We start from the raw sequence: 11,216 nt of genomic DNA, 5'->3' as shown, positions 1-11,216 counted from the left end.
AATTGGCAGATAATGTTTAAAAAAAAATTCTACCAACCCTTAACCATAATTCAATAATCCTATAAACCTAATAACCAAATGCACTTTTAACTCTTATTAGAATGAGATTTTAACCACTACGGTGCAAAGTTTTTAGATACTGCGTTGATAAAGTACAAGAGATACAATCAGTGCTTTGTCAGTGTTTACTCAGCATTCAAGGACAGCAATATTTGCATAGTATTTTTACTGACATATAGTGCACATATGTTTTGGGCAAAAACATTTTTGAATATTAAAATACGAACATTTGTAGCAAACAATTGACAAATTAGCCAGTTCCAATGTAAAACTTTCTCTGCCTGTTAAAAAAAGAAGATAATCTTCTCACAAACTGGTGTTTGATTTTGAAACAGGAAAAAAGTGGAGAAACAACTGACAAGACTAATATTTGAATAAAACCTGAAAGCAAGTAAATACTTTCTATGCTGCCTTATGGTAAACTTTGGTAATATTGATAAAGAACAACACTGGCTGATGATGAAATACATTCAGCTGGCATGGTGACACTGCCAGTATAACCTGCAGGGCTGGACTGGGACAGAAAATCGGGCATTTTGACTACAGACCGACCCACCAGGTATTAAAGCCATAAAGCCTTTGAATGAAAACAAACCCTGTTGTGACAGTGATGTACAGTCTTTTTGGTATATGTATGATTTCTATACATTTTACGTCAGATAAAAACTTTGGTTGTAAGATTTAGATAATTATTTAATAAAATCTAGATATTTTAAATGAGAATAAGAAAGAAAAGTATTTCCTTGTGCCCCCCTTTCCCTGTTAATGCCCTACCTGGCCCCCTGGCAAAACTTTGCTAGACCCGCCCCTGCACAGTTACCAGCTGTCAGCTACATAAAAAAGGATCCTGGTGGGTGGTCTTCACGTTTCCCTCTCACCAGATATCCAAACCGACATCATGACCAGCAGCTTTACAGCTGTGGCTCCAGCAAACATCAGCTGATACTAGAAATTAATATTAAATAAATTCTAACAACAGCCGATCAAGCTTAAACGTGCTGCTGTTGTTTAGCGCAACATCTGCTGGTTTCGTCTTTCTGGCGCAAAGTGGGCGATAAACAAACAAGAGAGAAAAGCCGATCAGCTGATCATCGATCAGTTTCATGATTGAAGTAGCAACAGGAGAGGCAGGATGAGAGACGAGGCAGCTGTGCAGCGTAACGACAGAATAAATCCAGCTTTGTGTCTTTTTCCATTCTAGCTGAAGTTCGGGACAAACTGCGTCTCTTCTCAGCTCAATACGAAACACGTAATATTTTCTCTGATTGAGGGACCATTCCATTTTTTTAAGGAGCCGTTGGCAACTCTACTAACTAACCTTATGAATAAAATAAAGTTCACTATCAGTAACATCATAGCAACCGAACAGCTGTATAAAAACTCCAAGCTGGCTAGAACGCAGTATGAGTTATTGCAACTGACAGTAAAAAGTCAGCACAACGAAAATAAACTCCACCTAAACTTAGTTCATATCTGACCCAGATAGACTGCAGGTCATAAATTCTTACCTGAAGTTCAGTTCACCTGACACTCGGACTGGCGGCTGCCTCGGGGCTCTCCTCCTGCCTCCCCTTCCCTCATCCACCTGCTGCCTCTGTGGAAGCCCCGTCATAGTCACCACCAAACAACGGAGTTATTTCTACACATCGACCTGCATCTGGCCAATCCACCACCTCTCATTGTTCATGCCGTTACAAAAAAAATAAAAAATAAGTCAAATAAGCCCGATGGCCAGTCCAGCTATGTTAACCTGCAACCAAATCTGCAGCTCCATACAGCAATGTTATGACTTAGATTACATCTTATAACTCATAACTCTTATGTTAGCTCCCCTCTGTAGCATACTGTCTGAAATATTCCACGGCTGCAATAATTCTTTAAGTGTTATTTTTTCCTTGGTATTCTAATTTCGCCGAAGTTTACTAAACTCAACAAACTTAATATTACTTACCGGGACATTTATTCTGTCCTCATTTTCTTTCACCGAAAAATTGTTTCCTGCAGTGCCGTCTTTCGTGCTTGGCTCTCCTACCTTTGCTAACGTGATGCACATAGCGCAGAAGCCGATGCTGCATTCACTTACACTCGGATATCTGAGCGTCACCGTGAAAACATAATCGGACATTTGATATTTGATTGAATTTTATTGTTTTGCCTTTGGGGTGGCACCTGGGGTGGCCAGTCTGGTTGGGGGGGGTGGCCTGTGCCCCCCCAGGCCACCCCGCTGGACACGCCATTGGGGTCGAGGTCAGGATTCTGTGCAGGCCAGTCAAGTTCTGGCCACATCTTCATGGACCTTGCTTTGTGCACTGGTGTGTGGTCATGTTGGAACAGGAAGGGGTCATCCCCAAACTGTTTCCTACAATGTTTGTAGAAGCAGTCTGCACACCTAGGTGCTTGGTTTTATTCACTCATGATAGTAATTGGAACACCTGAATTAAATGATTTGGGTGGGTGAGTGAATACTTTTGGAAACATAGTGTAGATGTAGTAGACTACAAGGCATGGGACAAGATACCCCTTTTTATGTCTTCCTGTCATATTTAATTTTTTATTATCACTGTTACAACCATTATTATTATTATTATTGTTAATGTGTGTTTTCTATTCGTTATAATTGATTTGCTAACTATGTAGTACAGGGGTATCAAACATTAGGCCCAACACTGAACATGCTCCAAATTTCCCTTTTTAGCTCTAGACTAAAATATGCTGGTTGCTGCAAGCACCCGTCAAAAAACTCCACTAGATGGCATATTTAATTGGGTTATGGCCAAAAAAAAAAGCATACCCAGTACATGACAAGCGGACAGATGGCGCTATCGCTTCAGATATGCTGACTCATACGGTGCACGAAACCGATGGATTTTATCAAAACAAACAGAGCAAGGCCCCCATTCTATCAGCGCACAACGATCCCCGCACATAACACATGTCTGCACATTTAGAAAGTCCAGTTTCTACATGTATGAATAAAATTAGAAATGCACAAAGAAGGATAAAAAAAAAGTTTTCACCCTGCAGGAGTGTGAAGGCTGCAAAAACAATACAGCAGGTAGAAAAAGTTTATTGAAGATGTTACGAACATCTCGGAGTTTATGTAATTTTAGCACGCACTATCAGAGAAGTGGAGGCTTCAGCAGTCAGGAAAAAGAAAAAAAACCCACATGTATTCCCGACAGCTCATTGGTCCAAATTTTCCCTGTGCTGCCACAATACTGCGCACACGTGACCTCGCTGTTTTCACCCAGTTTAACGCGTGTACTTAAAAAGACGGGCACCACCGTTCGCCAACACAAGCACGACCATCCCATCAGCACTCATGCCCGCGAGGTGAGACCGCTGCTGAGGGTGGGACTCGGACACCTGGAAGTGGACCATGGCGGCTGCCACGAGCAGCAACACATCCACAGCCACGCTTCAGATAAAGCACTCCAGTCTCGAGCATACGCGGAAACGCATCGACCCGAGGAGGAGGCAAGCGGCGCTGTCCTTTCTCAGCAACATTTCTCTGGATGGACGGCCCGTGCAGGACGATGCGGGTAGTCAGAGCGAAGGGGAAACCCCGCTGGAAGCTCGGACTAGACAGAGCCTGGTTTCTACGGAGCCCTCGGCGTACGGAGCCGCTGCTGCTGCGGCGGCCGCGGCGGCTGCAGCGGCGGCGGCCACCACCACAGCCACCCAGGCGCTCGCTTTAGCAAACCAGGCTCTCCACGCCAGCAGCAGGGCCAGTTTTGGGACGGGTCCCACTGCTCCCCCCGTCGGTACAGACGCGGAGGGCGACGCTTTTGTGCCCTCGACGTTCAGCTCGCCTTTCTCCGCGGTCCCACCCTCGACTAGAGGGAGGCTGCAGACGTACACTCAGGGAATCCTACCTGCGACCTACTCCAGGCAAGTCTCCCAGAACTACTGCCCGGAGGGCGGACAGATAGAGCAGCAGAGGTCAAGGTAACTGTGTACACAACGGTTTTACTTCACTGTCTGAGCGCACAACGACCAAAGTTCACTTCTGCACTGCAGGATCGCCATAGACTGCTCATTAAACTGCACACGAAGTGCATCTCGCAGGCAAACCTTTCTTTTTCACTTCTAAAATCTCGCCAGCAGAATAGAATAGCCCTTTATTGGCATTGTACTTGTACAACGAGATTGTGGGTGCTCTACAGCAACTGTGCAGGAATGAAATATTAATAGTAGGCAGCAGGAATATATATACACAATCAAGAGACTTATATATACAAAATAAGAGAAAGGCACACATTAGAGAACAAGTTGCAAAGTGTTTGCACACTCACTGTATGTTGCATATCTGTTAGTATTTCTAAAGCACCATGGCACTTTCCAAAATCAGTTTTATTGGGTATGTTGTGTTCCAGCAAGTTCTTAAGGAAATGTTAAGGATGATTAGCTTTCCAGACTTTCCTACATCAGTTGTTATTTATTATGTTATGATTTAGAAATGGGGTGTCAAACATAAGCCCCAGGGGCCATATTCAACCAGGCAAGGACTCCAATTCGGTGTTGTAAATGACTTGTTGGCCCATGATCTTTGAAACATTTGTCAAACTTATCTCTCGTCAATGACATTGAGCAATTTTAGGCCAGAAAGAACATTTCTGTTAGGGGGTTGAAGCTGCTGTCACTTTCTTGCAAAGTGACTTTTATACATCCTTTTATTTATGAATGGAAAACAATCAACGACACTAAGAATGTCTTTTTCAAAAGAGATGCAGTAGAAGTTGCAACAAATATCATGTAACAGTTATATAAAGATATTTTAAGCCATCAAAAAGCACTGGATTCATCGTAAGGTACAACACAGGTTATGTTCAATAACGCAGAGTCATAAAGATGCTTGCAAAACAGGTCAATTCTTTATCTCATATATAACCCCTTCAGAAATCCTGTTGACTGCAGACTGCTTATCAATAATAAACAGAGGTGTTAGACATAAGAACACACAGAAACACTGGAAATCACTTTTTGGGGCACCAGCCCCACTGCATGGGTCTTGAAAATATGAAGGAGATTATTTTTCTTAAGTTAAGCGTCCCTGATTTAGTAGTTTCTCATTGTTGTGTGACAAAAACGGAGGGGCGTCCAAATAAATGGACTCTTGGCAATTTTCTTGCAGGTTTCTTATGATCAGCTGTTTTCAAAAGATACTTGCACTTCTGAGAAATCAGTCTTTCCAACACAGCATGAGGAAAAAGTTCAGCTGTATGCTTTACTCCATGCAGGTGCCTGCAGGCTTATGACTCACTGATATGCACAGGGGATGGGGGGCAGATAGGTTTGATCACAAGTCCAGCAAACCATGGAGCTGTGCACCCTCGTTTCCCCCCGAGGAGAAAATCCAGCATCTTATTCAGTCTCTGTTTGTCTTTCTTACATAAACGTTCTTCGGCTCTTTGTCAAATTGTCCTCAGCTTATTTTTAGTGAGTGTCTTGACAAAACTTGGCACACACCTGCTGTCTACTTCATTTCTGTGTGACGCAAACATCCTGTAACTCTGCACTGCTGTCCAGCTCCACATGCAACAGGGGCTTGTTGTTTCACACGAGTGTCTTTTTATTTGCCTTCTTTGTCTACTTTATTTTCACACAAGGGGGAGAGTTTGGAGGTCTCCACCTCGAAGAGGGACGACTGTCAGTGCGGATCATCTTGTGGTTCTCTCACTGTCAGAACCTGCCGTCAGATCTTCTCTGTTCAGAGCCCCCTCGTCTTTTATCCAAATCCTCGCCTCCTGCTGAAGGGCGTGCCAGACTTCTCAGGAAGTTCTGCTTCACAGGGAAACGCTCATGAGCCTAGTTACTGCACTGAAATTGATTTGTCAAATCAACTTGTTTGGAATGTCTTATTCTCTACTTTTCTTTTTTGCTATATATTTAAATATTGGGGGGGGGGAAAATGCATGACTGACATCATTACATCACTAACACATTTTAACTTGTTTAGCTTACAAGAGGCAGCATTATTGAACCAAACAACATATCTACTAATGAGAGTTGCTGTAATAATAAAAAAGAAGTGGTATTGGTTCATATGTTGTGCAGTATTCACTAGTATGAAAACTAACCTGTAGAACATGCAGATCTCTGTTAAGTTGATCAGGGTGTCATCACATAGTTTGTCCAGCAGAGGGCTTCAGCTCCTGTTTACTCTATGCTGTCTGTAGCACAGGTAGCAGAGTAGCATCAGAGCTCATCAATCAGTAGAAAGGGGAATCATCCCATATTTTACTCTCAACACGATATTGTTGCGAGCTAGCTGATTTAATATATTGCAGGAGATTAGCCCTCTTCTTAAAGTATAGTAGCATCACCAGAGTATTTACACACACAATATCGCTATGCATAATAGCACCATACTATGCTGTATTGTTGCCCCATCCCTAGTAGTGAAGCAGCGTCTTCACAGTAAGCTGCAGATTGATTTGTGACATTCATTGCTGATATCATATTTTTATTTTTTTCACCTTTAAAACATTGGTATCCAGTATTAGTCAGGCTGCAGATCATTAGAAGCCAAACTTTTCAAATGTTAATCATTACACATCTTAAAGATTACGATAAGCTTTTGCTTTGAAATGCTGGTTTTAAATACTTGGAAGTCAGCTTGTACAAACCTGCCAGCTTTTCATATTTTGTGCTAATAAGCTCAGCACCCGAGAAATACTGAGTTCCAGCCACAGTGTTGCACATGTTGGATCCAGTTTCTGCTTTGCCATGTGATGTACCAGCGACCGGTTTGTGTTTTTTACCCCGCCTCTGCTGGGAGAGACTCCATCCCCCAAAGATCCTCAGCTGAATAAGCGGTTAAGAAAATGGATTTGATGCTTCTTATTCTGCTTTGCAAATACAGTCAGAATTTGTTAAAGCCTGACTTTACCCCCTGTTTTTGATATCCGCTCGAAGGACGCCCACATAAAATGAATTCTGATGTCGAGAAATATGCAACCTGCTGATTGAGCGCGGCCATATTCTACCAGCGTGCGGACAGACGAGCGCTCTGCACAGTGCCTGGTCTGTTTTCTGAGGGCAGCTGGTGGAAACGTGTACAGAGGTCCCTCGCCGGGAGAGGCAGGATGCCCGGGCTTTCTGAGGAGCAGCTCTGGCTCTCAGCTCTGTATTTTCTGTCCTCCACTTCCTCTCCCAGGGGAATCGGAGACACACTCTCCCCTCAGACTTTTTGGCCTTCAATCCTGCTTTCGTTGAGGAAGCCGAAGAGCCTCTGATGTGCCGCCAAAATAGACTTTCTGAGCCCAAAGCTGCTTCAGACAATATCCTCATCAGAATCTAATGCGTGGAAACGATAGCTAATTTCATATTCCACTCCTCAGCGTTCATCCATCAAGAATCAGCCAAGAGCTGTGCTTTAAATATATAATAGTGAGTACCATCTGGTGCTGTCTGCCTGAGGTGTAGAGCAATGTTCATTATATTGTTTCCCCTGTAAAACACAGGCAGGTTGAGTCTTATCACGTCCTGCGTGGGTTATTTTCCCATCACTATTAGATTACCCAGAAACACGTACTTTAAAGTATTTTAACAGGCCTTTTTGCATGTGGAAGCAAAACTGTGGCTGGAAAACAAGCAGCACAAGCCACCGTAATGGCTCTCTGGAGTCTTGTGTGTTCGGGTCACATACTTCTGGTTATGGGGCCGATTGCTGTTCGCTGAGGTCATGGTTGGCATAATCTCAGGATTATATAAGAATGCCTCATTTTCCTTCCCTGAATCTTTCGGCGTCTGAGTCGTGGATAAAAGGAAAGCTAAGAAAAGCCCCCAAAATTAACCAGGATCAGCCTGTGTGTGAAACGTGTTTTGAAAGTTATTTTGATGTAATTATTGTATTATTATTATTATTATTATTTTTTCTCTTGTTTCCTTTTTGCCCATTCATTCCTCGCGTTTGTTGCTACATCCCGTTTGTACTCATTATACTTTTGAACCTTTCCGGACCAGACGGGCTGAACTCCCCAGAGTGCTATATTTTTTTTTTTTTTTTTTTTTTTTATCACAGTAATCACATTTCCCTTTTTCCTGACTATATTTGTGTGAATAAGCCCACAACATTACATGTATTTTTCACTCAGCGACTCTGCAGGAAAATGGAAGACTGTGTCCTGTGGCAAGCTGCCAACAGGTCGTACGCGTGAAACCGTTTAATCTCCACATCTAAACAGTCAACTTGAGTTTTACGGCTTCATTGCTTAGCAGGATTGTCAATAGCATTCAAAAACATTTCTTTTTTATATTGCAGGAGCATGGTGTGCATTTGTAGTGAAAATAATTTTACACTGTGTCTGACTTCATTCAAGAAAAGGTGTTTAAATAAAATCACTTCCCAGGCAACAGTGGCAGGAGTTGCTTTCAGAGACTCTGCTGTTGATTTACACGGACGCTTGTCTGACCCTTCTCACTGGGCCTAGTTAATGCCAGACTGGATGGAAACGGATTGCTCTAACCCTCCCTAGCAGGGTCTGAAGTGAATGAGTGGCCTGTCCCGTGTTATTGTTTCCAGGATTTGCACCAGCTTGGAAAACATCTTTTGCATTAAAAGCACGTGCTGCTGCTGATGTTCATGTAGAGACATTATTTCTCATTTAGCACACTCTTTGCAGAGTTTTAAGGGGGGTGGGGGGGTTCTTCCTGTTATAGTCCTACATGCATATGGAGCGGTTGGTAACTTGATTGATAGAATTTGGAAAGAAATGTAGCTCAGAAACTTTCAAGATAATGAAATGAAGCAGGTAACTTGCAGAGTTGTGGGCTTCTAATGCAATTCATTCACTGCAGCACCACACGGTCATAAAGAGAGACTGCCAAGAATGTAAGTTTGAAAGCTTGCCTGATTTATCTAACAAAGAAACCAACTCTATCCGTCCCAGTATTAAATTAGCTTTAGCTCCAATATACAGGGAGTGCAGAATTATTAGGCAAGTTGTATTTTTGAGGAATAATTTTATTATTGAACAACAACCATGTTCTCAATGAACCCAAAAAACTCATTAATATCAAAGCTGAATGTTTTTGGAAGTAGTTTTTAGTTTGTTTTTAGTTTTAGCTATTTTAGGGGGATATCTGTGTGTGCAGGTGACTATTACTGTGCATAATTATTAGGCAACTTAACAAAAAACAAATATATACCCATTTCAATGATTTATTTTTACCAGTGAAACCAATATAACATCTCCACATTCACAAATATACGTTTCTGACATTCGAAAACAAAACAAAAACAAATCAGCGACCAATATAGCCACCTTTCTTTGCAAGGACACTCAAAAGCCTGCCATCCATGGATTCTGTCAGTGTTTTGATCTGTTCACCAGCAACATTGCGTGCAGCAGCAACCACAGCCTCCCAGACACTGTTCAGAGAGGTGTACTGTTTTCCCTCCTTGTAAATCTCACATTTGATGATGGACCACAGGTTCTCAATGGGGTTCAGATCAGGTGAACAAGGAGGCCATGTCATTAGTTTTTCTTCTTTTATACCCTTTCTTGCCAGCCATGCTGTGGAGTACTTGGACGCGTGTGATGGAGCATTGTCCTGCATGAAAATCATGTTTTTCTTGAAGGATGCAGACTTCTTCCTGTACCACTGCTTGAAGAAGGTGTCTTCCAGAAACTGGCAGTAGGACTGGGAGTTGAGCTTGACTCCATCCTCAACCCGAAAAGGCCCCACAAGCTCATCTTTGATGATACCAGCCCAAACCAGTACTCCACCTCCACCTTGCTGGCGTCTGAGTCGTACTGGAGCTCTCTGCCCTTTACCAATCCAGCCACGGGCCCATCCATCTGGCCCATCAAGACTCACTCTCATTTCATCAGTCCATAAAACCTTAGAAAAATCAGTCTTGAGATATTTCTTGGCCCAGTCTTGACGTTTCAGCTTGTGTGTCTTGTTCAGTGGTGGTCGTCTTTCAGCCTTTCTTACCTTGGCCATGTCTCTGAGTATTGCACACCTTGTGCTTTTGGGCACTCCAGTGATGTTGCAGCTCTGAAATATGGCCAAACTGGTGGCAAGTGGCATCTTGGCAGCTGCACGCTTTACTTTTCTCAGTTCATGGGCAGTTATGTTGCGCCTTGGTTTTTCCACACGCTTCTTGCGACCCTGTTGACTATTTTGAATGAAACGCTTGATTGTTCGATGATCACGCTTCAGAAGCTTTGCAATTTTGAGACTGCTGCATCCCTCTGCAAGATATCTCACTATTTTTGACTTTTCTGAGCCTGTCAAGTCCTTCTTTTGACCCATTTTGCCAAAGGAAAGGATGTTGCCTAATAATTATGCACACCTGATATAGGGTGTTGATGTCATTAGACCACACCCCTTCTCATTACAGAGATGCACATCACCTAATATGCTTAATTGGTAGTAGGCTTTCGAGCCTATACAGCTTGGAGTAGGACAACATGCATGAAGAGGATGATGTGGACAAAATACTCATTTGCCTAATAATTCTGCACTCCCTGTACATTGTCTTGGTGGAATGTGGATTCTATCTCCTCTCTTTACATCCATGTGGAAGAACAGTTACAGTAAAGAATAACTTTTTCAGTGGATTCATTAGCATGTGAGTAATACATGCAGATAAACTTGAAAAGCAAGTAAAACCTGTTTAAAGATTCATTTTGTGACTTTTTAAAAAAAAATTTCCTTCATGCGGGCTGTTAAAAACAACATGGAAATACCCTTAACATGGGTCTTATTGCTGGAAAACACTGGCTTATTTACACAACCAGGATACACTAGTAGTAGTGGAGGGCTTTTGGAGTCTGGTGTGCGTTTTCTGAGTTGCTAAAATGCTGCAGCTGCAAACAAAGAGGATAAAAGTGGTGAGCAAACCAAAATGGTAATTTGTCAGCCATAATGTCAAAACAAGGAGCTGGAAAAGCTTAAAGTGCTCTGCAACGCTGAAGAGGACTGTACTGTTAATTGACAATTCTCCATATAAAACGATCAACCTGTTTTGAATCTAAGAGCCTCATGCAGCATAAAGTAGTTTAATGAATGAAGCGATGTTCAGTAGAGAAGCCTTTACTTTCCTCCGTATCTGCACTCATAGATCCCAAATCACCCAGCCAGTCCATCCCTCAGGGTTATCACTGAAGGAGGATGATGTAAGACTGGCCATAAATCACATG

General features: G+C 42.6%; 1 protein-coding gene across 2 annotated transcripts in view; it reads left to right on the top strand.

The window, feature by feature from the left end:
• Positions 1 to 3,295: 3,295 nt before the first annotated feature.
• The window catches only part of cables1 (Cdk5 and Abl enzyme substrate 1), a 29,974-nt gene continuing 22,053 nt past the window's right edge, over positions 3,296 to 11,216 (top strand). For both annotated transcript variants that reach the window (XM_085440380.1, XM_085440378.1), the window contains exon 1: positions 3,296 to 4,008. In XM_085440380.1, coding sequence (XP_085296506.1) covers positions 3,440 to 4,008 — 569 coding nt within the window. In that variant the 5' untranslated portion in view covers positions 3,296 to 3,439. The remainder of the gene's footprint in view (positions 4,009 to 11,216) is intronic.

This window comes from Copadichromis virginalis, linkage group LG18 (assembly GCF_057382275.1).
Source record: "Copadichromis virginalis isolate Kocher_CV1m ecotype Utaka linkage group LG18, C_Virginalis_male_GT1.1, whole genome shotgun sequence".
Classification (NCBI taxonomy): domain Eukaryota; kingdom Metazoa; phylum Chordata; class Actinopteri; order Cichliformes; family Cichlidae; genus Copadichromis; species Copadichromis virginalis.
The sequence above is the reverse complement of the archived record's forward strand: the minus strand, read 5'-3'. Positions and strand labels throughout refer to the sequence as shown.